This window comes from Alosa sapidissima, chromosome 5 (genome assembly GCF_018492685.1).
Source record: "Alosa sapidissima isolate fAloSap1 chromosome 5, fAloSap1.pri, whole genome shotgun sequence".
NCBI classification, from domain to species: Eukaryota; Metazoa; Chordata; class Actinopteri; order Clupeiformes; family Clupeidae; genus Alosa; species Alosa sapidissima.
In genome coordinates this window covers 37,079,563-37,107,202 of record NC_055961.1, presented here as the reverse complement: position 1 = coordinate 37,107,202, position 27,640 = coordinate 37,079,563, and the positions used below count along the sequence as shown (strand labels likewise).

General features: G+C 41.9%; 3 protein-coding genes and 1 long non-coding RNA gene across 5 annotated transcripts in view; 2 read left to right on the top strand and 2 right to left on the bottom strand.

Moving 5' to 3' along the window:
* Positions 1–579, bottom strand: part of LOC121708641 — a 3,283-nt gene extending 2,704 nt beyond the window's left edge. Inside the window, exon 1 of the long non-coding RNA XR_006031712.1 lies at positions 330–579. This is a non-coding gene — a long non-coding RNA (uncharacterized LOC121708641). The remainder of the gene's footprint in view (positions 1–329) is intronic.
* LOC121709799 (V-set and immunoglobulin domain-containing protein 10-like 2) overlaps positions 1–8,928 on the top strand; it is a 12,467-nt gene extending 3,539 nt beyond the window's left edge. Inside the window, exons 2-13 of the mRNA XM_042093397.1 lie at positions 1,503–1,559; positions 1,742–2,095; positions 2,422–2,697; positions 3,094–3,369; positions 4,409–4,666; positions 4,831–5,091; positions 5,287–5,577; positions 5,851–6,162; positions 6,950–7,072; positions 7,232–7,256; positions 7,376–7,473; positions 7,831–8,928. Of these exons, the coding sequence (XP_041949331.1) occupies positions 1,503–1,559; positions 1,742–2,095; positions 2,422–2,697; positions 3,094–3,369; positions 4,409–4,666; positions 4,831–5,091; positions 5,287–5,577; positions 5,851–6,162; positions 6,950–7,072; positions 7,232–7,256; positions 7,376–7,473; positions 7,831–7,937 (2,438 nt within the window). The 3' untranslated portion in view covers positions 7,938–8,928. The remainder of the gene's footprint in view (positions 1–1,502; positions 1,560–1,741; positions 2,096–2,421; positions 2,698–3,093; positions 3,370–4,408; positions 4,667–4,830; positions 5,092–5,286; positions 5,578–5,850; positions 6,163–6,949; positions 7,073–7,231; positions 7,257–7,375; positions 7,474–7,830) is intronic.
* Positions 8,735–22,992, top strand: LOC121709798 (hemicentin-2-like). The gene is made up of 21 exons (XM_042093395.1): positions 8,735–8,756; positions 10,769–11,266; positions 11,500–11,775; positions 11,949–12,224; positions 12,451–12,708; positions 14,127–14,387; positions 14,639–14,896; positions 16,301–16,561; positions 16,746–17,003; positions 17,170–17,430; positions 17,732–18,022; positions 18,278–18,874; positions 19,042–19,317; positions 20,080–20,337; positions 20,586–20,846; positions 21,078–21,368; positions 21,575–21,886; positions 22,046–22,168; positions 22,287–22,311; positions 22,433–22,521; positions 22,665–22,992. The coding sequence occupies exons 1-21, from the start codon at positions 8,735–8,737 to the stop codon at positions 22,715–22,717; spliced, it is 5,205 nt and encodes a 1,734-aa protein (XP_041949329.1). The 3' UTR covers positions 22,718–22,992.
* Positions 22,977–27,640, bottom strand: chek1 (checkpoint kinase 1). 2 transcript variants are annotated; one of them, XM_042091341.1, is made up of 13 exons: positions 27,421–27,640; positions 26,806–26,873; positions 26,479–26,702; positions 26,207–26,271; positions 26,036–26,105; positions 25,744–25,932; positions 25,537–25,641; positions 25,054–25,149; positions 24,602–24,662; positions 24,300–24,468; positions 23,914–24,045; positions 23,544–23,645; positions 22,977–23,437 (listed from the first exon to the last, which is right to left on the bottom strand). In XM_042091341.1, exons 2-13 carry the CDS (start codon positions 26,868–26,870, stop codon positions 23,351–23,353), a joined length of 1,365 nt encoding a protein of 454 aa, XP_041947275.1. In that variant the 5' UTR covers positions 26,871–26,873; positions 27,421–27,640; the 3' UTR covers positions 22,977–23,350. The 2 variants fall into 2 exon arrangements, with proteins under 2 accessions (XP_041947275.1, XP_041947276.1); XM_042091342.1 differs by having other exon boundaries at positions 27,447–27,640.

The following is a 27,640-nucleotide window of genomic DNA, read 5'->3' as shown; positions in this document are numbered from 1 at the left end:
GCTAAGCAGACTTAGCTCGCAAGCACGTGTTATAGCAGGTAAATCACGCGAGTTAAACCTTCAAAAACTACGCATACCCTACACATACCAATACATTTAGATGGCTTCAGATTGCAATGAAGAAACGTAAAATTTGATCGACAAGTGATAACGATAACGCATGGCTTAAGAAGGGCGAAAGCGCGGTCTTAGCTAGCTGAATAGCACTGCTACTAACTTCGTTTCAGCAGGGTAACATTCAGAGATGTTGTATTATACAACTTAATATAAACATAACCAGTGTGTTTTCAAACGTTGTATTTCTGGTCAAAGATGACAGATAAACTCACCTTATTGTGTTGATGGCTTTCGATGGGTTTGGGTATGATTCCAACCCATAGACAGTAAGTTCCAACCATAGACTAAAAAATATCCAACGTATCATCTTCTTCTCGCCTAAAATCGCCTGATTTTACATATTTGTCTTACTAATGACCTGAAAGTCCTGTTTATTAAAGGAAACCGGTGAATAATGTTGGAATCTGGGTGTAAATTTACAGAAACTTTTTACAGTATGTTTTATATTATTTTGATATTATAAAAGACTGGTACAGGCATCCAGTAGGCTATTTGTTATGAACAGTCCATCATCCTTGCTTGCGTAAAAGCTCTGACTGACCTCTGTAAGATTCCAAGAAGAACTCTATCCGTGGTGATTACCTTTAATGTGGCCCCGTAATTCAAGACACAGCGCCGATGGCTGGACGCAGTGATACCCTAATCCTCGTGAGCGCTCATGACCACTGCACCCTATGTGAGGTAGCAGGCAGGGAGGTTACATGCATCCATACTTCTATCAACAGCAAATGTACTCATTTTTCAAGAATGACGAATGATGCTGCAGAGACTAGTTTATGCCAGATTCCCAAATGTTTCCAGACATACCGTATCCACCTTCGACAACAGACCATATTTCAGGGCCAAGGAAGATGCTTAATCATTCTCCCCCCTGTTAAATAAGTCTTTGACCTAATGTAAACTGCAGCTGGAAGAGAAGCTTACCAGTTTCTCTACTTACATATGAGGCCTCCTGCAGTGGTCGAGATGTTTTTATTATAGTGTAAATGCATTAGAAATTACAGCATGTTCCACTGTATATTGATGTCCTCTGGCTATTGCCTTACAACATGAAATGTGTCTTGCGCCAAATATTGAAGGGTTGTATGTGTTGGTTCTACATACTTATGAGTGAAATATGAAAAGACAATTAGAGAAATTGAGATTAAACTACATCACACTTAGAATGAATGTGTTGAAAACAACACAACGTGTTGTTTTTAACACATGCTTGTGTCCAGATAGGGATAACACAGTTGTACAGCACTTTTTTTTATTTGCTACACAATATTTGTTGAAAATAATACAACTTGCATTGTTTTTTAACACATCTCTGTGTCCAGATAGGGACAACACATTAATTTTAAGAGTGTAGAGGGCATTTGACTATTTGACTCTTCTCTCAGGCTCAGAGGTCCTGGACCCCGGGGAAGACACAGTGTACAAGGAAGCCAAGAATAATGGTAAGAGTAGGTACACAACCGGATATTTGTGTCACACAAATATAAACACAAACACAACAAAAATCAACACAAACCCTAATGTGTCTGTGCTTAGTATGAACACAAACATGTATTTGTGTGAGAGAAAAAGAAAAGAGAAACTCCAGTGTATGTGGACTTCCAACGTGCTCTCCGTTCCTCAGGTCTGGAGATCCTGGACCCAGGGGAGGTGGTGTACATGGAGACGAGGACCAATGGCGTGGTGGAAAAGGGAGTGATCCTCGAGTGTGGCTCCTTGCTCCCAGACGTCTTCATCTGGGGCTTCACCATGCCAGGAACCGCAACCATCCGTGCAGTGGCCTACAACTTTGGCAAGGGCCCCAAGCTGCAGAAACTAGCCAAAACGCTGGGAGAGCTGAGTATCATTCAGAAGAGTGCCTCCATCTCCATTGCCAAGCTTCCCCTTGCTGCACAAGGGCTTTACACGTGTCAGGCTCTGTACGACACTGCCCAAGGAGCCAAACTGTACTATTATTACATTCACCTGCATGTATTAGGTCAGTGACAGTAGCATTTCTCTCTTGTTATATATGAATTGACTGTGGTGTGCTATGTGAGGTTTTTGTTAACAGTTTGTTAACATAATTTAATTCTTCTAAACCTTTTACCGCCCTGAAAAAGAAGCTGCACACTTTGGTTTCTCCTTTTTGAGTGTTTTTTTAAAAGAAAAATAATAATAATTTCAAACTGACAGACAAAACCATAGTGACCCTTGTGACCTTTAGGTTTGCAGGTGCTTTTTCAGAAAGGGCTTTTGACTCATCCTGTTTCGCCCCCTTTGAAGTGTGTAGTGACCTCTTTCTTCTGTGCCCTAACGTTCCAGTGCCAGTGACAAGGCCATACATTGTCCTGAGTGATTCCTCTCCATCAGAAGGCAAATCCATGTGGATGCGATGTGGCCTTGAGAATGGCACTGGACCCGTTAACTACATTTGGGAGCAAACCACACTAGACAACACCACCCGTATCATGGCACAGAGCAACAACAGCCTGGTCAACATCACCTGGGTTAGCCGCAACCACACCGGATGGTACAGGTGCCTGGCGCGTAATGAGGTGAACCAGGCCCAGAGTGAGCGCACCTGGCTTGATATTATCTGTAAGTGGCAGCTCTGACAGTTCTCTTCATCTCCCATTCCAATACAGTCATTTCCGGTGTATTAGCTGTATTGTGTATAAGCCACAGGACAGTGTTTTATGCGAATTAAAAAAACAAAACCATGTATTAACTGCACCCGTGTATTAACCAGAGGCCCCAATAGCCCAACGAATCTGAATCAAATCGTGCTTTAGTCATAAAGAAGAATGAAATAAATACATTCCCATGGATAGCCTGCTCCTGTGTATTAACCTCATAGCTGAAAAAGTTTTGCCAAATCAATGTATAAACTTCAGTTAATAATTGGGAAATTACGGTATGGTTCTGCTAGTTCTAACTGTTCAGACTTATTTTTACAGTGGACATAGACTTACATGATTCATTTTCCCTCTGCAGTCGGTCCCGATGTGCCTAGCATCGAGGTCACCCCATACTCTGTCACGGAACGAGGCTACTCAGCTCTGGAGAGGGAAACAGTCTCCCTCCTGTGTCAAGCCCCTTCCAACCCTCCCAGCCAGTACATCTGGTTCTACAACAACTCCCAGGTTTACATGGGTCCCACCTTCACCATCACCAGGATCCTGCGCATGCACACGGGTCACTACGCTTGCCTGGCCCAGAACTCTTACCTCAACACCCGCTCCAAGAAGACCATCACCCTCACGGTCTACTGTAAGTCACCCTTCCAATACTTTGTCTACTTTCTGTTTCTTACTTTGAGTTTCTGTTGTTCATTCTTCATTTTCTGTGTTCTGTCTTTCTTTTCCTTGATGGTTGTCTATGTTGTCTCTATCAGGGCTTCTTTCTCTCAAAGACATTATTCTGGCTTTAGCTCTTTCTGTCGTAATCCCACATAACACACACACACAAACACACACACGCACAAACAGAAATCCCACACAAAGCAGTCAGACATCTGGCCAAACTGGGGAAGTGCACGAAAAAGCTCACTCGTTCTCCCGCCCCCCCACAATGGATCATCTGGAGGATGTGACTGAAACTTAACAGCAGAGACTTTAAGGTATAGAGCCAGTGTGCCTGTGACTCTGTCATGACAAACATTGAAAGGCCAAGAGGCCCTCTCTTGTCCTAACTCTTCTCTTGTCTTGTCTGATGGGTGGATTACAACTGCATAGGAACAAAATGACAGAACTGTATAGGAACAAAATGAAAGAATGTTTTGTCCTTAACTTGGTCCAGTGCAGTAGACCTGCTATTAAAATGAGGTTAAATACAATGGAAATATTTGCATGGCCTCTACATTGGCTGCTCTAACACAATGCAGGCTTCCATGAGGAATTGGGCAATTAGTTTTGTTTTTTATATGCACATTTTTGATGCTATTTGGTTACCTCAAGCATCAAGAGGGAATATATCCTTCCAAAAATAACTTTTATGGGCTTAGCAATCAGTGTTATCAATGATCACTGAGTGATATGTCAATAACACTAGTTTTTTTTGTGTGTGTATTTATTCATCCTGTGGTGTACAAATGCTTAATCCAGTTTTAGAATGCTTAATAATAAACTAAATCCCTTTCTGGATCCATTCTGGCTTGCCAATTACCAATGTTCCAACTGTTTCTATGGTAACTAGCATGACCTCTCACCAAACCATCTTCTCAGAGGCTCACAGCACCTTCATTCTGTTGTCTTCAATAAATGGCAAAGATTTAACCAAGCAGTGTTAGACAATGATTTTATTCCCACAGATCCCCCTGATGGATCTCCATCCTGTACAGTTCGTCCTACCAACAACTACACAGATCTGACCCTCTGGTGTTCATGGGAAGGGGGATACCCTCACGCCTCTCTACACTGGAGCCCATTCCTGCCAGGGGCAAATGGGCAGGGCTACGCTAATGCCACTCTCACCCAGAGAGGGCCAGGCACTGCAAACAACTCTGTGTTTGAGTGTCATGGCTCCCATGTTGCCCTGAATGGATCAACAAGCTGCAGCACCAGGACATGTGAGTGATTGAATTTATAACTGATGCAATGTGTCACATTCTACTTAGTAAAGATTGTTACCATTTTCTTTACCTCGTTGAGTTATCATATTGTACTAAATTACACACAACTTCCTGATCTAATCTTGTACTATAACCTTGTATCTAATTTGTTGCTTGGTTAGGGCATCCTCCAGGGGAACCCCAGTGTTACGCCTACGCCACCCGCAACAATGAGTACCTGATGTTCTCATGCTCCTGGGAGGGGGGGTTTCCCAGAGCGTTGCTATGGTGGGCCTCCAGCATGGGAGAAGCCCAGGGCAAATCTGAGGAGAACTCCAATATTCTAGTGCTGCACTCCAGTGCCACCTACAGTGGCAAGTCCTTTGTGTGTCACGCTCAGCATCCACTGTTCTCAGAGAGGAAGCAGTGTGTCCTGAAGCTAGGTAAGCCCTGCAGCACAGACAAACCAGGGCAATAATTAGAAAGAGAAAAAATAACTCTGATTTAAAAACAGCACACAACAAACCTATTACACAACCCCAAGGTTGTTTTCCAAGATCTTAAAAAAGAGCACATTCCAGTTGACCATTTCTGTTACAATTGTCATGATTTAATGTGCACTGTTCTCTTTTGTCCAGAGGCTCCAGTGCTGGTGACCCAGCGCAGCATGGTCTCTGTGTATGAGGGGAGTGATGTGCAGCTCACCTGCATACTGAAGGCAAACTATCCAGCCACCGAGATCACCTGGTACAACAACCTGAAGCAGCACGTCATAGAAACCCCCTCCAAGTACGTCCTGCAGCATGCAGCGGCCTGGTCCAACCTCACGGTGAGGGAGACAGACGGCCTGAGAGACAGTGGACAGTACTGGTGCTCAGCTACCAACGCAGTGGGGGGAACAGAGATTCCCATTCACCTGCTGGTCAAGAGTAAGGAGGCCATAAAATGGTTTTGTTCTTCTTCTTCTTCTTATTATTATTATTATTATTATTATTATGTATTTCAGTAAAAGTATAGTAAGCATAATGTATAATTAAAAGGTCTAAAAGTCTAAACAATTACACTATTACACTTTGTAAGAGCACATACTGAAGAGTAAGAATGCTGCTGTTGATTCTTACACTGGAACACACAATTATTTAATCCAAGCTATCAGGATACCTCAAATACTGCTTGTTTTCCATTTTCTTTGATTGAATCAGGATACCCAATGCCACCCAACGTCACCATCAACAAGATTGTCTACAGCACCCATCAGCAGACAGAGGTTGACATAGATTGGCTGATAAAGACAGAAGGAGACATCACTGGCTTCATCATCGAGCGCCGGCGGGTACCAACGACCGAGGGAAAGAGGGACGTCGATCCCCCCTGGCTAAAAGTGGCAGTTAACCTAGATCCCAGCATTCGCACCTATAAGATGGGAGGCTTCGATCCGACTGGCCTTTATGCAGTCCGAATCATGGCTGTCAATCACCGCACTGTAGGCCATCCATCAGAGGAAAAGAGACCAGGTGAGCAGGTTTAGAAGGTGACAGATGACATGTTATAAGAAGTGACAGATGACATGTTATAAGAAATAACTGCATGCTTGGGTTGAAACTAGTCACTATGTGGTAAAATAGACCATATAGAAAATAAGTTGAAAGGGCTGTATATCAAAGTGTGACGACAGACAGTAAATAAATCACTTTGGAACATAACAATTCTAAATAACATGCATATATGGTGAGACCTGATGATATCTGATAATAAAAGCTGTAATGTCTCTTTTTGTTTTTTTATCCATTCAGGTGAACAGCATAACATTTCCATAAGGACACATCTTGTCACACACACTCCGCTCTATCCAAAACACACGCCTCTCTCATCTGTTCTGTCTGTCGCCTGATATGACACTGGCCTTTCAACTCTTCTGGTGTCCCTATCAACCTTTCAAGTTTAATCTCTTTGTCCATAAACCATGTACAAGAACATTGGTACAGTTAGTATTTGTTTACACATGATTGTTAATAACTAATAACAAATGGCTATATTAATGTAAGACTACCCAGTACCTAATCTTCACTGTATTTTGGTGAACTAGTTTAAAGATGGTACACTGAATGATGAGATCAGGAGAGCATGGACATGAACAGCAGTATGATCATGTATCATCTGCAGCAGGCAGTTACGGGATGTTGGGGGGATTCGGAGAGGGATAAAGCGGAGATCGTAATCAAGGATCTTTGGGCTATTCCTCTAAGGATCTCTGGCCTTTGGTGTTCTGTGTTTAGCTGATGAACCTGTTATGTCTTCCAGCTATGCCATCTTTCAATGCTTACCCTGCTGTGATTGGTGCAGCCATTGGAGGCATGATTATAGCCGCGATAATAACAGTTCTACTCTTCATGTATATTGTGAGGAATCGTAACAACAACCCACGTAAGTGTGAAATGATGGTGCAGTATAATGCAATTCCCATGAATATACATGCAATTTCCGTAACTGCTGTCAATTACATGACGTGAAAGTTAACAGCTAAGAAAAATTAAACTGCTGAGGTGTAACTTTAACTAAATCCATTATGATTTCCTCCAATAGGCCTACATGACTTGCTATTTGGCATGTAAGTATGCTTTTCAGAAAACTGGTTATTTACTGGTTATTTACTGTAACCTAGTTGAATGGAGTATCTGAAAGGTTTCCATGTGCTATAGAGATGTAATGTGCATTTTCCTTTCATAGTCGAAACAGTCAGTCAAGGGAAAATATCAACTATCCCGAGGATGAGTCTGTTGGTGGAGCAGAGGGGGATGTGAGCAGAGAAGAACATGGCAGTCCAGGTAAGAACAGACGCCCTGAGGATACGGGCCAGTGCATTAAATGATGGCTACATGGTCTTTAGGGCTCCCACCGTCGACTTCAAGGCAGCGCTACCTGAGAGGCATTAGGGTCAGAGTTTGGCAAGACAGCACTGCCTTGAAGTCAACGGTGGGGGTCCAAAACACCATCAAGCAAATTAAATGGCAAAATCTAAAAACTGAATCAATAAACAATGTGTATATTTACCTAGTAATGGTGCCTGTGTTTGAGAAGTTACACTCAATACTCTATATATTTGATCTACATCATGACATAAGTGCACCATACTATGACTGGTACAAGTTCTAAATAATAATTGGAGGACATTTTCTTTGCAGGACCAGCCATGACAAGCCCAAGAGCCACTGTTTCACCACCAGACCTGCCGCCGAGGGATGACAATGAGCCTGTCAGTGTAACAATTACCGTCATGGCGACCAGTTAACAACATGATAGCCTACACGCTGGAGCAGGAAATAAAACCAGCTAGCCAATTCCAGAAAGTGTTAGGCCTACTGCAAGGAGTATTAATCCTTCTTTATTGGACTGAGAACTTACAACACTGTCATATTCAGTACACAAAGATTTGATCACCTATTCAATATTGACATTCAATTTTGTCATCAATCACATCAATCATATATTACAGTAGATCTCCATATTGGTTTGTGTTTTAAGGTCTATTTTGTGTTTTAGGAGTTGTGACATCATGTATGAATGAATAATTTTCTTTTCACAATTTCATAACTCTTTTGTTTTGGTATTCTGTATTCTGGTATTCTGAAAGTCTGACATTTTTTACACATTGTTTGTATCATGACAGCACTAAGAATTTGTTACTGTGGCTATAGCCCATATTTATTGGCAAGTTTGATGACGATTATGTCAGCTTTTGAGTGTGTAAGATGAAGCAAGTTGGTGTGTTGCATTGTTGAGCAACGCTGTTTTGTTCTTATTCCACTGATTTGATATATTTAGGTGAACAATATGTATATATTGTACATACATCTTATCTGGTGGCAAGTTTATCTTTTTTTCCTGGGTTAGTATTGTCTTCTCTCTACTGTGAATAAATGGCACTAGTTGAAATGCTCTCAAGACTACTTCTGTCACAACTAGTAAAACCTTCAGCCATTTTAGATGTCAGATGTCAGACTACATCGCAATCTGAATTCCAGTAACACCAGGGGAAGACAGAGAAGACTGACTCATCCATTTCTGAATTAGCAAACTTTGTTAGAGATGTCAAAGCAGGTCCTGCAAGGTCAGGTTGTCTGAGACATATAGCTATACAGAGGTGAAAAGTCTCCTGCATTACATGTTTTACAAGGCTATTAGCTACCTGTTTTAAGAGAACCACCATACCACCTCAATTAGAAGAGCATTGTAGATTATATAGGGTAAAATGTATTAAGTTGTCAAAGTTTAGGATAAACGTGTCACCAACATAACAGTACATCATCAATCACACTGACTGTCTAGAGATGATATACATTTTCAAATAATTTTCTATTTTCTCATTGCCTGTGTCCTCTATTGACAATAAATTCTCTTTCACTAAAAAAGCAGTTGCTGCTTTTGTTGATATGTTCCGGAAGCAGAGTATTTTTCACAGCACGGCACAGTGATATCCTAATCATTCATAATATAAGGTGGGTTCATCTACCTCTCACAATCAAGTGAAATCAAACATTACATTTATTAACAAAAGCATAATTTTATACTTTTATTGTGAAACTTCTATTATCTATTCCCTCCCTAAATCTTTATTTCATTCATGCCTGTTCTTTGGTGTTCTTACCCTGCAAATTAATATGCTATGTTCCTTTAAAAAAATAATGTTCTGAAATAATGTTCAAAGAGGGTGTAAAATCTTTGACCCTGTCTCTACAGTAGGTGTGAGTGATCATGCATTACCTGCCGTTAGTGTGCTGGAATGTTAGAGAAGTCTGCTCTGCCGCCGTGTTCTATAATAGATGGCATACAGGTATCACAGTGTCACCCAAAACCAGGCCATTCTGCTCCAGTGCATCTTTGCATGAATTATTAAAGCCAGATAAATTGTGAGACATGCCAGTATCCCTCACTCAGTCTAGTTTATGCTCGCTCTCTCACTAAGGCAACAGGCACACTAGAGAGTGTGTTTGAATGAGAAAAGCCACTTCTCTCTTTCATCCGTACACACTTTGTACAAGACAGTTTCTCTTAGGCTCAGCGTTGGACACAGGAGCGTCATGGGACAATGGTGCGGAAACCTATAGGGCAAATAGACATCTGCCTCTTTGTGATACTGCTTCCACTCTTACACGGTAAAATCTGTTTCTAATCTATGGGTTAAGGGCATGTACTGTAATGTGAAAGGGTGTCACAGTCTGATAAATATCTATTGTATTCATGGTTCTGGATTTAAACTACAATAAAACTTAACTTTAGCAACCACCACTTATCTGTTGCTATGAAAACATTGTTACCAGGCAAAGTGATGGCATTCTGTAAAAAATACACAAGACAGTTCACAGTAGTATCGGACAGTCTTTCATATTTTAAACCAAACTGCATCCAAACACTCTGAGATGGAGTAATGGCTTTGGCCATCAGAATGCGTTCAGTTACATCATGTTTATGTAATTAAGGGGTTCAAACATCAAAGCTATCAATGTATTTGTTACGTTTTTTGTATTATTGTTATTATTGTATGTGTGTGTTTTAATGAAATTCTATAATGCATTTATAGATCCAACTAAACCACAAAATAATCTGCAAAATGTCAAATCCACATAAATACCTATATAGTGTCATTGCAGCAAGTTGCTGATACATAATGTTTTTGAATGTATGTCTAATACAGCTATGTTGTACATCATAAAGGTATAAGCAACAGTAGCACTACTTGTTGACTTGTGACTTGTTGACTCCTGCCACAAGTGATTCGGCCTATTGGAGCACTCCCTACAGTAGTTCCTTGTGGTCTTTGCATGTGTGAGATATTTGAACGACACTATCATACCATCACACCTCTGTTCAAACATTCTGTAGCCATTACTAAAGACAATTAACAATACATACATACTTTCGTAGCAATTCTGTATTTTTAAAAATGTACAACGTTGTGCAATCAATTTCCACTTAATTTTTAATCATGATTGCTATTCATCATGGATTTATTTGTACTGTTTTTCATAGCACAAATACAGAGATTAATAATGAAAAAATGAATAATAAATGATTGTATTTTCCTCGGCACTCGGAAAAATTTGACCTGTTCTCTGTGTTCAGGGTTGAATGGCACACACAGTGATGAAGAACCTGTGTACAGAGAAGCAAAGAATTATGGTAACCATGACAATAAATTCTCTGAGGTTTTAACAATTGTGTTTGCCAGCCAGATTAATGGTCAAAATCTCAACTCTTTGCCTTTAGGGTTGGAGGTCCACGACCCTTGGGAAGTGGTGTACACAGAGGTCAAGAAAAGCGGTGTTGTGGAAAAGGAAGTGATCCTCGAGTGTGGTCCCTCCCTTCCAGACGTCTACATCTGGGGTTTCACCAAGCCAGGCACGGAGACCCTCCGAGCAGTGGTCTACAACTTTGGCAGAGGCCCTAAGATACAGCGGCTGACCAGATCACTGGGAGAGCTGAGTGTCAACGACAGCAGTGCCTCCATCTCCATTGCCAAGCTGCCCCTGGCTGCACAGGGACTCTACACATGCCAGGCACTTTATGACACTGCCCAAGGAGCCAGACTTTACTATTACTACATATATCTACGTGTATTAGGTTAGTGCTAAAGAGAGTGTGTCTCCTCTGTAGACCTCTGAAGTTCGCCTACAAAAGGACCCAAAGCTTCCCATGTAAGGGAAAAGATGATCCGGGATACCCGGATCTCCTTATACAGGCAAAGATAGCAGCTTTGGGTCTTTTTTGCAGGCGAACTTCAGAGCTCTATGTATCTTGTATACACTATTGTGCGTTGTCCTATGTTAGCCCTGAACTTGCTCTGTACTCTGCAGTGCCAGTAACGAGGCCGACCGTCGTCTCCAGCGATTCCTCTCCAGCAGAGGGTTCATCCACACGGATGCGCTGTGGTCTTGAAAATGGCACTGAACCCATTGACTACATCTGGGAGCAAGAAAATAAGGAGGGCGCCATCAGTGTCTTGGCACAGAGCAACAACAGCGTGCTTGACCTTGCTTACGTCACCCGCAACCACACTGGGTGGTATAGGTGCTTGGCACGTAATGAAGTGAACCAAGTGCTTAGTGAGCGTTTCTGGCTGGATGTCTTCTGTAGGTGTCAACTCATTATTTTGTCATTCATTGTTTCGAGTTTTTGTCATTTTAAAGCTTTATGACGATTGTTTTGTCGGTTTCAGTATATATGTGTGTTTGCATATGTGGAGAAAAATACATCAATTGAGAAGGTGAGGGGCAGATTCATAAAATATGTTTTTCCTCTACAGTTGGACCAGATTTGCCTCGAATTGACATACGCCCTTACTCTGTCACGGAACAAGGTTACTCTGTCTTGGAGAGGGAAACAGTGTCCCTCACATGTCAAGCATCCTCTCATCCTCTAAGCCAGTATGTCTGGTTATACAACAGCTCCCAGGTGGACAGTGGACCAATGCTCAGTCTCCCCAGCATCTCGCGTGGGCAGACAGGTCTCTACACTTGCCTCTCTGAGAACAAGTACATCAACACCAGCTCTGAGAAAACCGTCTCTCTCTCGGTCTATTGTGAGTTACACTGACTTCATTTCTCATATTTACCAACATCATGTTTTGTTAATGTTCTAATGCCAAAAATTGTATCAAACATCAATTTATCAATATGTCAGTGTTATCATACCATGTTCCCCTCACAGATGTATTTTATAGTTAGTCTAAAAGGCTTATGCTAATTTATCTTTAGAGTGTAAAGAAAATTGACACACAATATAATGCAAGGTTATTGTTCCTACAGATCCCCCAGATGGATCTCCATCCTGTACAGTTCGTCCTACCAACAACTACACAGATCTGACCCTCTGGTGTTCATGGGAAGGGGGATACCCTCACGCCTCTCTACACTGGAGCCCGTTCCTGCCAGGGGCAAATGGGCAGGGCTACGCTAATGCCACTCTCACCCAGAGAGGGCCAGGCACTGCAAACAACTCTGTGTTTGAGTGTCATGGCTCCCATGTTGCCCTGAAGACATCCAGGAGCTGCAGCACCAGGACATGTGAGGGATCAGTTTACTCTTTAGACAATATTCTTAAATTACTCCGAAATATCAAGTGATGTCACTTAGGGCTGTCACTTTACGTTCGAAAATCGATTGCACAATCGATTGGACAAACAACACAAGTTTCGAAAACTAAAATAGGGAATCGATTTTAACCAAATATTTACACTATTAATTTTAAACGAAATAAAAAAAAAAAAAAGATAGATGTAACAAAATTCACAAACAAGAATATAAGAATATAAAAGAATTCCGAAGTGCAGTAAGCATTGCGAAAGCTAAAAAGAAAATCCCCACCAATTTTACGCACCGGGAACAGCTGTTTTAATCAGCTGCTGTGCTGCTCGTGTTTTGCCAAAAAATGGAGGACAACGCGATCAACCTGTGCGACATGTAGAGAGACGAGTGATAGGCCCTAATAACTTGAGGAGTTCGATGTGGAAGTACTTCAGATTTTTGGTATATCAAACTATGGAGAAGAACAAAGCGGTAGCGCAACTGTGCAATCGAGTTCTACGTAGGCGAAATTTGTTTGACATTTCTAATCGTAAACACAGACACAGCTACGTTGAAGCCTGCAGTCATGTCACTGATGTAATGGCAGTCCACTCGGCTTACTGGTTTTCGAGAATGTTGCACTTCTGTTTGTCATTGTGCACAAAACTTCACGCCAATAAATCATCAGAAATATTGCTGGCTTGCGTCTGCAAGCGCCCTCTTTACGTTCGTCCTAATGCAGTTGTTTGTGGATTGGCCTATATTTGGCGTTGAAAATGGAAATGTCCTTAGACATAAAAAATCGATTTTACAATCGATTCAATGAACACTTATGTCTCAAAAATCGAACAGGATTTTTTCACAAAAGTGACAGCCCTAATGTCACTCAATATGAGACGTTGACCTTAAAATATCATGCACATTTGATGTATCCAGAAAACGCACAGAAAGAATATTTGACTGCCATATTAAACTCATGACTGTGAGTAGTGTGAGTAGTCCACATGCAATGGGTCTTAGCACTGTAGTGTTTCACAATCATTACCATTGTCATGGCTATATGCTATGAGTCATCGGTGTGTAGAGCTGCCCTAATGGCCAGAAGAATAGGACAGAGAATTCAGATTATGAATCTTGATTTGGCCCTGGTTCTGGGGCTTTTATGAAGGCTGCTAATGGGATGCCTGGACACATGAGTCAGTTCCTACAAGGGATGATGGTACACATCAAACCTGTCCTGTGGTTAGGGTGACCCCACTGGAATACCAGAGAGACAAGGGCCCTTTCTCCCATCTAAGAGTGGCACCTTTCAAGTGGTTTTCTGGCAGGTTATTGAACTAGGGCTGCATGCATTGATAACCATCAATCATTGACTAATGGCAGGCCTCATGGCATCTTCCATTCTCTATTATTCTCAGGGCACCCTCCAGGAGAACCCCAATGCTATGCTAACGCTACTCTGGACAGTGAGCACCTGGTACTGTCCTGCTCCTGGGAGGGTGGATTTCCCAGAGCGCTGATCTGGTGGTCGTCCAGTAATGGAGACACCAGGGGGACATATGAGGAGAGCAGCAATACTCTAGTGCTGCCCTCTAATGTTACTCACGACAGCAAGCCCTTCACGTGTCTCGCTCAGCACCCCTTATTTGCAGTGAGGAGAGAGTGTGTCCTGAAGATAGGTAAGAATTGCAGTCCACACACACACACACACACACACACACACACTGCAGTGAACAAAGTGCAGTTAGTGGTCTTTGTAGCATTACAATGACGTGATTGATGGGCAACCAAGAAAGCCAGGAGCAGGAACAATGCTGTCTTGCCTACTTGTTTAGTTCTGCAACCTGGTCACTTACTGTCTAGAAATGCCCATAGGGAACAACAGACAGACAATTAGCCATATAATATTGGGGTGATGTTATTCCCACAGATCCCCCAGGCGGAATTCCATCATGCACCATTATTCCTACCAACAACTACACAGATCTGACCCTCTGGTGTTCATGGGAAGGGGGATACCCTCACGCCTCTCTACACTGGAGCCCGTTCCTGCCAGGGGCAAATGGGCAGGGCTACGCTAATGCCACTCTCACCCAGAGAGGGCCAGGCACTGCAAACAACTCTGTGTTTGAGTGTCATGGCTCCCATGTTGCCCTGAAGACATCCAGGAGCTGCAGCACCAGGACATGTGAGTAATTAGCTTTACTAACGGAGAGCAGAAATATATTGGACCCTTACAATAACTTGGAATGGCATGGCAGGAGTTAGCAAGAACAGTAATGTTTACATCAAGTATTAAGGTGCAATTGGGCAACAGAGGTAAAAACATGGAACAAGCAGGACTTGTAAACAGTGTGACTGATGGACAATTCCTTTTTCATGCACAGGAAGAGTTTGAAGTTTGAACATATTTACAAGTTGACATTGCTATTCTGAAGATGTGTTAGCATGTTGTTTAGGAAGTTAAAGGAGAATTCCGGTGTGATATTGACCTAAAGTGTATCGAAACATGATACCGAGTGTGAACGTATGTCTCATAGCCCATCTCGACTTGTCCCCTGCACTCCAAAATCTGGCGCTAGTTAGCCGATGCTACCAACAACTTTTTCAGTAGTGGTGCTTCGGCATCGGGCTAGCCATGCAAATAAATCACTGTTTTACACCCATTTACGAGGCTCAATGTATCTCCACACTTCATTGGTAGACTTCCTAGGGCCCTGCCATTTAAAACGAGACATTGAGAACTTTGAAAAAGCACTGGTAGTTTACTTACAAGACGATTTATACAGACAGTATCTTCACGAAGTTTAACGTTTGCAGCCATCTTGAATTTAGTCACGATAAGTTGAGCAACAAGTAAGAATGAACAGGTATGATATAAGGGATCAGATTCCAAAAATAATTCAGTGGAAATGCATGGATTCCAGTTGCTGCTACTGGAAGAAACTGGAATCCATGCATTTCCACTGAATTATTTTTGGAATCTGATCCCTTATCATACCTGTTCATTCTTACTCGTTGCTCGACTTATCGTGACTAAATTCAAGATGGCTGCAAACGTTAAACTTCGTGAAGATACTGTCTGTATAAATCGTCTTGTAAGTAAACTACCAGTGCTTTTTCAAAGTTCTCAATGTCTCGTTTTAAATGTCAGGGCCCTAGGAAGTCTACCAATGAAGTGTGGAGATACATTGAGCCTCGTAAATGGGTGTAAAACAGTGATTTATTTGCATGGCTAGCCCGATGCCGAAGCACCACTACTGAAAAGTTGTTGGTAGCATCGGCTAACTAGCGCCAGATTTTGGAGTGCAGGGGACAAGTCGAGATGGGCTATGAGACATACGTTCACACTCGGTATCATGTTTCAATACACTTTAGGTCAATATCACACCGGAATTCTCCTTTAATTCATGTCACTTAATGTTTCATGTATTCTACAATGTCTGTTGCAAGTTGCAACTTGCACTGTTAAATCAAATTTAGAATCTGACCATAAAGGCAACATGATGTTTTACCTTAGAGAAAGGTTTATCTTGTTACTTAACTACTAGGCCTTGACTGTGACAATTCTGACACTACCTTTGATTCTCAGGGCATCCACAAGGAGATCCCCAATGTTATGCTAATGCTACTCTCAACAATGAGCACCTGATCTTATCTTGTTGGTGGGAGGGAGGCTTTCCCACAGCGCTTCTCTGGTGGTCCTCTGGTGCTGGAGAACAGCTGGGAGCATCGGCGGAGAGCACCAATACTCTAGTGCTGCCCTCCAGTGTCACCTACAGCAGCAGGTCCCTCACATGCCATGCTCAACACCCATTATTTTCAGAGAGGAAAGACTGTGCTCTAAAAATAGGTAAGAATCTACTGCCTAGACAAGCCTATTGAAATGAACCAAGTCTACAAAGAAAAGATAGTAGGGGCCAAAAAATGATGTGTTTTATTGTTCATCTAAAAAACTTTTTTGCTAATTTCTCTTCGGAAAATAAAGAAAATTGACACACAATTACACATATAACGTAGGGTTATTGTTCCCACAGATCCCCCTGATGGATCTCCATCCTGTACAGTTCGTCCTACCAACAACTACACAGATCTGACCCTCTGGTGTTCATGGGAAGGGGGATACCCTCACACCTCTCTACACTGGAGCCCGTTCCTGCCAGGGGCAAATGGGCAGGGCTACGCTAATGCCACTCTCACCCAGAGAGGGCCAGGCACTGCAAACAACTCTGTGTTTGAGTGTCATGGCTCCCATGTTGCCCTGAAGACATCCAGAAGCTGCAGAATCAGCACATGTGAGGGATCAGTTTACTCTTTAGACAATATTCTTAAATTACTCCGAAATATCAAGTGATGTCACTGAAAATGAGATGTTGACCTTAAAATATCACACATATTAGATGTATTCAGTTAACCCACTGAAAAAATATTTGACCGTCATATTATACTTTTGACTTTTAGGGTATCCACCTGGTGAAGCTCAATGTTCTGCCATGGCTACGCAAAACAATGAGAAGCTGGTATTAACCTGTTCCTGGGAGGGAGGTTTGCCTAGAGCATTGCTCTGGTGGCTGTCCAGTAGTGGAGACACTCTAGGGAAATCCAAGGAGAGCAGCAATACTCTAGTGCTGCCCCCCAGTGCTGCCCTCAGTGGCCAGTCCTTTGTGTGTCATGCTAAACACCCATTACTTGCCCAGCGGAAATCGTGTGTTTTGAAACTAGGTAAGAATGGCTGTAGTCAGGGGCTGTTACAGTAACTTTGACGTGTGTGTGTGTGTGTGTGTGTGTGTGTGTGTGCGTGTGTGCGCACAGTAAGATAAATCAACAAGAATGAAGAAAAAACTAAATTGTGGGTCTAAAATGATTTCATCTCAACTGGTGAAATTAAATGCATAAAAAAGTAAATAATGAATGGGTAATTAAACAAATTGAAATGAATCTGAAAGACCACTGTCCATCATATTGTTTGTATGACTTCTCTGGTGACAATATGTTCCAATGTTAAAATCTCCTCTTCCCTTAGAGGCTCCAGTCCTTGAGACACAGCGCAGCACAGTCTCTGTCTACGAGGGGGGCGATGTTGAAATCACCTGCACAGCAAGGGACAACTATTTTCCCTCAAACATCACCTGGTACAACCACCTGAAACAACATGTAATAGAGTCACCCTCCAAGTATGTTCTGAAGCACGCAGGAGGCTGGACCAATCTCACCGTGAAAGCGACTGATAGCCAGACCGACAGCGGGCAGTACTGGTGCTCAGCAACCAACGCAGTGGGGGAAACAGAGATTCCCATTCACCTGCTGGTGAACAGTAAGAATGTTAATATTTCATTTTTTACATTTGTCCATACATACAGTAAGATGTATTTAAGTGTGCTTTGAATGTTATTTGCAGGTTTTACACTCTTAAAATTGTTGATTAGCCTCTGTCATAAATAAAATACTTCTCTCATGTCAATCAATCAGGCTACTCATAGAAAGATGTTTCACGCTAACATGGATTCCAATGCATGAGCTTATATTGAATTCAGTATCCAAAACTAACACCTGTTATATTTGATCTTAGGACATCCAGTGCCTCCCAATGTGACCATCAGCAAAATCATCTTCAGTGGCCATGGGCGGACAGAAGCCAATCTGAATTGGGACACAACAGCTCAGGGTGAAATTACTGAGTTCATCATTGAGCGCCGCCAGCTCCCTCTATCCAGCGGGAAAACAAAAACTGAGCCTCCCTGGCAAGAGGTGGCATCCAAACTGGCACCTGGCACTCGAAGCTACGAGATGAGAGGCCTCGACCCGACTAGACTCTACGCCGTCAGAATCAGAGCGGTTAATCATCTCACCCTGGGGAATCCCTCTGAGGAGAAAGTGCCTGAAGCGGTGCCTGTGACAAAACCATCCATCGTCCTGAGCCATTCCTCTCCAGCCGAGGGCTCATCCATATGGATGCGCTGCGACCTAGAAAATGGCACTGAACCCATTAGCTACCTCTGGGAGCAGGAAAGTAAAGAGGGCACAACCAGTATCCTGGCACAGGGCACCAACAACAACCTGGTCAATGTTACCATGGTTACACGTAACCATGCAGGTTGGCACAGGTGCATTGTGGGAAACGAGGTCAGCCAAGAACAAAGTAAACGCATATCACTTAATGTTGTCTGTAAGTGACCATAGCAACTATAACATTCATTTACCTTTTGCAAGTGACCTTGTGCTATTGTGCTATTCTAACCCTACCATCACCCTATGGGCTCTGCTGTATACATGTGTTATTTTGTCTGTGTGAAAATCAGAGGGAGAGACAGTTGAATGTTTTTCATTCTACAGTTGGGCCAGATGTGCCTCACATCGAGGTCACCCCACGCTCCGTCACAGAACAGGGCTACTCTGCCTTGGAGAAGGAAACGGTCTCCCTCATGTGTCAAGCGTCCTCCAACCCTCCTAGTCAGTATGTCTGGTTCTACAACAACTCCCAGGTTCACGCGGGACAAATGCTGACCGTCCGCAACATCCCCAGGACCAGCTCAGGCCACTACACCTGCCTGGCTCAGAACACAAACCTCAACACTCGCTCCAAGAAAAGCATCACCCTCACTGTTTACTGTGAGTCTCTAGTCTCTATGGGCTTTGGTTATGCAGTTGATAATTAACAAGGTCCAAGAGCTCTTTTGAGGAAAGCATGATTGCAAGACATACTGTATAACATATTATTTGGTGTAAAAAACTCTCAAATGTCAGATAGACATTATTAATACATGGTTGATGAGTTCTGTAGTTACATGCATATTTAGAATGATGTATTTCTATTTAAAACTATATTTTTATCTTCAGAAAACCAGGGCTGACCTAAGCAAAAAAGGGTAGGGTATGCCCACCTTCATGACCTCACGTCCCATAGGGCCAGTGTGTAGGTTTGTTCTAATTTGTTCTATTATGAGAACAGGAACTGGGCTGTGAAATTATAGTTTGTTTAATACCTGCAGAGGAATTCAGCTCCCAGGCTGCTGTTTCATAACCCATGAAACCACCTCTGAGTCTCATGTCAGTTCAGCTGACAAAAAAAGAACATTTTGCCCTTCCCGTTAACAGTGCCTTGTGCAGCTCTGCCTCCTGTTTTTAGGAGTCTTGAAAGCTCCAACATGGTGCCCCCTGCCCCCATGACATTCTTATAAATGTCCATGACCTACAGTTCCATGAAATAGATTTCTTATCTATGGGTGGAAGGATGGTATTGTCAGCCCTTGAGTGGGAAATGTGAAGCACCTTTATTTGCAGCAAAGTTGGAATAGCTAACTTGTAAAATAGCAACAAAAAAAACACCAAGCACCCATTTACGTAACACACACACTTTTGCCATTCTTACAGATCCCCCAGATGGAACTCCATTGTGCACCATCCTTCCAACCAACAACTACACAGATTTGACCCTCTGGTGTTCATGGGAAGGGGGGTCCCCTCACGCCTTGCTGCGCTGGAGTCCATTCCTGCAAGGCATGTCCAGACAGGGTTATGCCAATGTCAGCTTCATCCAGAGAGGGCCGGCCACTGCAAACAACTCTGTGTTTGTGTGTCATGGGTCACATGTTGCCCTGAATGTATCAACAAGCTGCAGCACCAGGACATGTGAGTCGTGAGTTTTACTTACATGCATTTACTTTAGAGATTAGAGATTAGATCGTGTTACAGGCTGTGGGTGATATGCTGCTTTTCATAGGACTAGCAGCTCTACTGATAATCATGGTAATAGCATGACATTTAACATGCACATACAATAATCAAAGTACAATAATCAAAGATTAAAAGGTTTCTTCAAAAAAAAAAAAAAAAAAAAATATTGACTGTAACATCCTACATTTTCTTGTGGTTCTAAGGGCATCCTCCAGGGGAACCCCAGTGTTACGCCTACGCCACCCGCAACAATGAGTACCTGATGTTCTCATGCTCCTGGGAGGGGGGGTTTCCCAGAGCGTTGCTATGGTGGGCCTCCAGCATGGGAGAAGCCCAGGGCAAATCTGAGGAGAACTCCAATATTCTAGTGCTGCACTCCAGTGCCACCTACAGTGGCAAGTCCTTTGTGTGTCACGCTCAGCATCCACTGTTCTCAGAGAGGAAGCAGTGTGTCCTGAAGCTAGGTAAGCCCTGCAGCAGAAAAATATCTTTAGCAATAAACCATATGAAATACTGCTACGCAGCAATATTGAGATGGCATTTCCTCAGTATACTGTATGTATGACATAGGCTTTGTAAATTACAACATTATGATCCATTCGTTTCAATTATGTATTCCATTCTATAAAATCCTTTTCAATTTAGCTTTTAAAATTTTTGAATATATAGCAGACATATTTTTTAATATCTTCCAGAGGCTCCAGTGCTGGTGACCCAGCGCAGCATGGTCTCTGTGTATGAGGGGAGTGACGTGCAGCTCACCTGCATACTGAAGGCAAACTATCCAGCCACCGAGATCACCTGGTACAACAACCTGAAGCAGCACGTCATAGAAACCCCCTCCAAGTACGTCCTGCAGCGTGCAGCGGCCTGGTCCAACCTCACGGTGAGGGAGACAGACGGCCTGAGAGACAGTGGACAGTACTGGTGCTCAGCTACCAACGCAGTGGGGGGAACAGAGATTCCCATTCACCTGCTGGTCAAGAGTAAGGATTAGGTGGACTTTCATGTATTTCCCTGCACTTAGTCCATTACTAAAATGTAGATGATACATTGAGAAGGATTTTTTTTTATTATTTATTCTTTATTTTACCAAGAGAGTCCCATTGATGTTGTTTTAGTTTTTCTTCACTTTTTGTCTTTTTTTCAATCTTATAAATATGTTGCTTAATCTATCCTGTGTTTTACTTAGGATATCCAATGCCACCCAACGTGACTATCAGTAAGCTTGTCTACAGTAGCCGTCAGCGGACAGAGGTGGACATGGAGTGGTTTCTAAAGACTCAGGGAGACATCACTGGTTTCATTATCGAGCGCCGTCGGCTACCACAGTCTGCAGGGAAACGAGACGCTGATCCTCCGTGGCAAGAAGTGGCAGTGAACCTGGACCCCAGCACTCAGACCTACAAGATGAGTGGTTTTGACCCAACTGGCCTCTATGCAGTCCGACTCATGGCTGTCAATCATCGCACCATAGGACATCCATCAGATGCAAAGAGCCCAGGTCAGTAGCCTACTAAGGTTGCCATCCTAAGGTTGTACGACAAAAAAAATAAATAAAAAGATGTCCAACAAAAAAACATGTCATATTTTGATGTAATCTTTTTTAAAGTACATAGACAGAGACTGTTGGCAAAATGTCATTATGTGAATGTGTTTGCAGCTGACCCACCCTTCACGGCGTACTCTGCTGTGATTGGTGCAGCCCTCGGGGGCATGATCATAGCTGTAGTGGTCATAGTGCTGCTCTTCATATATATTATGAGGAATCGCAACAACAACCCACGTGAGTGTGCATTCCCCTTACAATGGGAAAAAAGCTGTTTTACTGTCATTTCTGATAGACACACATTAATGCTGACTATGATCATTCTGACCAAACCCATCTCTTTCTAATTCTCTAGGCCTGCATGAGTTGCTGTTCGGCATGTAAGTACAAAAGTTAAAGGTTGTTTTTTGTATCTTACAGTTCATGCATATTATGAAAAGAATACCTCTTCTGGAATCAAAATCAAGGTTAAGGTCCTCATTTGTGTTTTTACCCAATAAGTAGGAACAGCTTGTCTAGGGAGAACATAAACTTCCCTGAGGATGAGATCTCGGGGAGGGCAGAAGATATCAACCGAGAACATATTCCAGGTGGCACAATCATCCAGTATAAGACTTATGCCAAATAATCAAAATCTTAATTTTGCATAATAATCCATTTTGTTGATTTGTTGAGTGTGACAACAATGAGCTTGAAGACGTATTACTCATTGCAAGGACATTTTCTCTTTCAGGACCAGTCATGGAAGCCGCAAGACCAACATTACAAGGCCTTACATCTACATAAAACAGTTACGGCTGCAAGTTCCATATCTGTCAAATTTTAGATATTAGTTTTTTTTATCCACTTAAGAGCCAAGTAATTTTACAAGCCCTCAACTACATAACCTATCGTTATCGAGTTCATGCTGTCCAAAACGTTGAGCCCATAGGATGGGGCACTAGATTGACAGAAGCTACTATGATTACTGGGAGTCATACACTCTCACATAACACATTAGTTGGATGACATGGAAATTATTATTACACAACCCTAACACATCATGCTATGTTTGGATTAAGTTTATTAGCCTGCAACTCCACAACCAGACAAACTCGAAGTGTAGGCCACACACACAAAGAGGACAAATAAGAACACAGACAAAAACATATAAAAAGTTTACATATTAAATACAATACCAAATGTCTTGATACAGTATGGGAAAAAATAACTCTTTCAAAAAGAACATTTTCAACTCACCAATATTTTGTCTTGAGCTTTTATTTCACATGGTCTTCTGGGTGTAACTAATGTAAGTAATAAACTATTAACACTGCAAACATGTTTTTTGTATTTGACATAATTGACAATGTGTGCTGGGTTTTGGTCGTCATGATACAAAATGAAACAGCAAACAGCCTCCAACAGACTCATCCTTCATCAGCAAACAGAGGCCTTCTGCTTCTGGATGTGGCAAAACTTCTCTTTGATCTTCACAAAGTATCTCTTGAACTCTAATCCATCACCCTGAAAGAAGGAATCAGTAGTTTATTTAGGCAACATCTGTAAGAGGAAAGTGCACCCTTACAATAGACAATCTTAGTAGTCATTTTCTTAGGCTGGTTCACGTTACCCTTGAAAGTCTGAAATCGACTAGGGTTCCTTCATCCACATCCAGGAAATAAACCTTGTAGATTAGCTTGTTGTTACGACGATCATTTGTGCTGACGGTCACCTACGAAGCAAGTGACAAAAAGGGTCATCAGGGGATGGAACATTAGGATCAATTTAAGTTCAACGGCTGTGCTCATGATGTATCAAAAATGTAAAGTAATAATAATAATAAAAAATGTGCCACTCTCATCTGTATTCCGTATCCCATTCCTACCTCATTCACTAAGCCCTGGAGCCCTTATTACATAAACTGCAACTACAAACATCTACCCTTTCGTATGCCACATCAGTGGTCAAATGGATACTGGTGGTAGGAAAAGCCTTTGTACCTGATTGGTGCATGTCTGTTTCCATGTGTGTCCCAGTGATATACAGACAGCTTTGAGGTCCTTGCTCGCCTCCTCAGCCGACAGTGCAGTAGTGATCCTGGTCATCCTTCGAATCAGCCGCTGCCAGGGATTCTGACACGGGCACAACAGCAAGAAACAAATCATCATACTCTCCTTTTGCATCTTATTCATACACAATTCATGAATTACTGTTTACACAATCAATTAAATAATTATATATAATAACGAAAAAACATGTTTTTTTCCCCTTATTATGAAGGAATATATAATTTAATAATAAAAGAAGGTCTTAAAAGCCAGAGCGCTTTACACTTAACACATAACACATAACAAAACTAGTATACTGATGGTGGCATAAAAGCTACCTGGCTCGCTCCAGGTGTCCCTAGCAGTTGACTTCCGAGCAGCATGTGGTCTGGGCAGACTGGCTGGGAGAAACTGACCATGGTCCCATCAGTGTAGCTAACAGGGCCAGTGAGCTCCCAGAGATCCTGGGGCTCCGGCTGTGAGCTGGAGATCTGAGTTCGGTCATCACTGAGAAAGGAAGAGGAGAACAACAGAGCACACACACCGGGGGGGGGGGGGGAGAGAGAGATGGATTTAGGCAATCTGATTATGTTCTCAAATAAAGTATAATGCTTACTACAGACATTGTTGGCAGTCTGACCTGTTCATCCGTCCAAGATGGCATCCAGAATCCAGTATTTTGTTGGGTGACTGATTGATTCCTAAAAAATAAATAAATAAATAAATAAATAAATAAACAAACAAAAACAGAAAAAGCTTTATTATTTGGCCTTGGAGGCGAGACCACCCATCTTAAGATCACCAATATATGTTATGTTGTAATGTGCAAAGTGTAATATATAGTTTTTAATATCCAAAACAAAACCCACTGACTTTACTCTATGAAATTAATAACATAATTCTAAGCATAAATAATAGTATAAAACACAGAAAACAGAAACAAAGCACCAAGATGTTGGGAAATGTGATGCTTGTTCTTTATATATTATTACAATGGGTCTGAAAACTCTTTTATCTACAGTAGCATAAGAAAACATTTTCATATTTCACAGACAAAGTGGGGAAAAATGTAAGCATTGCTAACATTGTTACCTGATCGGAATTTCTTACAAATCCAGGGGTGTTTCTTGACTTCAGCAATTGCAATTCTCTTTTTAGGGTCATGAAGCAGGATTTTAGTGAGGAGGCCTGAGTCCATAGGGAAACAAGAACTCAATAAATAATGCATAGAATAAACAATCTCACTGATAGACACCAATCTGTGACAATTATTTAAAAAAGAGCAATTGAACCAATACTGGAAAATGTTCAGCCATATCTATTATAATATCCATTCTATTCATTTAGTGAAATAAAATTACATTACACTACTGAGGCAGCCAATCCATAAGTTTAATAGCAAATGGACATTCAGTTATTACTAGCAAGTAAGCCTCCCCAAGGCAATACAACAATGTTGAGTATTGTGCATCCAGGGTACTGCAAGAATATCAAGTACTACTTTGTAATACTATCCTACTGACTGTATGCCATCACACACAAACTATACAGATTACCACTTAAAAACCATCTTACAAAGGGGCATGGCATCAATTTTCTTCCATGGGTTGAGATAGGTCTTCGTCTGAAGCCAGTCTGCATACTCCTGACAGTTATCACTTGGCTGATCCCATGGCAACTCTGAAAAAAGATAGCCTCCAAAATAAGTAAGTGGTATAGAGTTTAATTAGCTTCAGTTCCGCAAGTGCAAGATGCCGTCAATGATAAAACCAGTAAACTCGCCTCCTGTTAACATAGTAGTGAGTACAATGCCACAAGACCATGTGTCTGCAGGCTGGGCTCTGAACTGTGACCGTGACATGACCTCTGGTGCTATGTAGGGCAGACTGCCACAAGCCCGCCCAAGCAACCTCTCTCGGCCTCGATGACGGAAGACTGTTGCTAGCCCAAAGTCTGCAATCTTTAAAGTATCTGAAAAGTAAAAAGTGATTAGAAATTTATATTGTGTATTGTTATTTACACAGTCACAAGTAGATTTAATCAAAACATAGATATATACATTAACATAGTTCACCTTTATCATCTAGCAATAAGTTTTCTGGTTTGATATCGCGATGTGTAATTCCTAGTCCATGGAGGTATTCCTTTAACAACAAAAATAAACAGTGAATAATATATGTAGATAAACAGAGAAGAAAAAATGTCTCAACTCCGTAAAATTGCAGTTATTTGTGATGGCACTCACCACTCCTGCAATTAACTCCTGGAAAAAACGATGGGCATCTTTCTCTGGCATTCCGATGTCTGGCTCTATGGGTAACAAGAAGTGCCACACGGATGAGATGCATGTTTGGGAAATCTTTTAAGAAAAATCGGAATGCCCCACTTGGTGCCATATTTATCACAGAAGTACAGTGTACATATTAGGACATCATCAAATGTTAGAGTGAGGTATCAGACATCAGGTCTCAGGGAAACAGATTTGCATTCACAAGCAGTACAACAATATGTACTTACCGATACGATCAAAGAGTGCACCTCCACTGCAATACTCTAGAAATATGTACTGTAAATTAGACTCGTTTCTGTGTCCAAAGAAACGCACTATGTTGATATGTGTCAACAGCTTGTGGATGCAAACTTCCTTCTTGACAACTTCAAGGCAGTCAGAGTTAGTTTGGGTGTCAAGGACTTTCACAGCTACTGCCTCATCAGTCTTTCTGTTCATTAGTAGTCGCACCCTGAAGATAGAAGATAAAAAGATGTAATGTTATTAGCTATGCTGTTCATAAGGTGCTCATAAAGACTGTGTGAATGGAAGAATATGGATTTGATGATGCATACACTCCATATGCCCCCTCTCCAAGATCCTGCACTACATCCCAGTCTTGGACGAAGGGCACTGCCATGATCTGAAAGGTAAGTAGTAACATAAGATGGGTTATCCTCAACTCTCAAACAGAAATGGCCCTACGTTACTTTACAAAGAACAGACCAGACTGAGACTTTGAATGGACAGATGTGTGCAACTACACCGGTTCAATCAATGTGGTGAGCAACTTTCAAGGGGTCTAGTCTGAGTTTCGGAATATTTCGTGAAATAGTAAAACCATATCTAAGAAAACAAATACTTTGACGTTAGTTTTTAAATTACATTACAATTTAATTCCGTTGTAAGACAACAAAATCACCCATGAACTTGAACTGGGTAGTAGATCCAGATTTAGAGGCGTGACTAAACTGAAATGAGAGTTAAGTTACATACATCTTTCAATGTAAGTTATGATAGTCACGTCGTAATCGTTAAATTGTTGACTGATGTTAGTCGGATGAATGCAAGTTTCAGACCAACAGCTATTTATCTAAATTGCTAACAACGCTAACGTTAATGTAGTAGTAATAGCTAGTTAGCCCAGTACGATGTCGAAGATTGTTTGCAACAGAATGCAGTTTACGTACCTTTAACAGTAATTAGAAGTTCCTACCCCCTGAAGTTCCTGAAATCGCGAATTACAGAAGTGACAGCCCAATTTCCTTTGCGTTACCACAAAGTCCCCTACAGCGTCTGGTTGTAGGATCTGGAAAACAACCCACTTTGTTCTTATAATATTTAAATAGTCAGAAGTTTTGCCGCGTAGTTTTTGTGTAGCACTTTTCCGCTTCTTTCGTCACTTCCTGT

What these genes read in the sequence shown, in the direction of transcription:
- LOC121709798 (XM_042093395.1), top strand. Translation starts at nt 8,735, where the DNA reads ATGTCAAAGCAGGTCCTGCAAG. An exon ending in CGTCTCTCTCTCGGTCTATT is followed by an intron (nt 12,225 to 12,450) that starts GTGAGTTACACT and finishes TTGTTCCTACAG; the next exon opens with ATCCCCCAGATGGATCTCCA. An exon ending in CATTCACCTGCTGGTCAAGA is followed by an intron (nt 21,369 to 21,574) that starts GTAAGGATTAGG and finishes TGTTTTACTTAG; the next exon opens with GATATCCAATGCCACCCAAC.
- chek1 (XM_042091341.1), bottom strand. Translation starts at nt 26,870, where the DNA reads ATGGCAGTGCCCTTCGTCCAAGACTGGGATGTAGTGCAGGATCTTGGA. An exon ending in CACTACTATGTTAACAGGAG is followed by an intron (nt 25,642 to 25,743) that starts GCGAGTTTACTG and finishes ATCTTTTTTCAG; the next exon opens with AGTTGCCATGGGATCAGCCA. An exon ending in TTGTAAGAAATTCCGATCAG is followed by an intron (nt 24,663 to 25,053) that starts GTAACAATGTTA and finishes TTTATTTTTTAG; the next exon opens with GAATCAATCAGTCACCCAAC.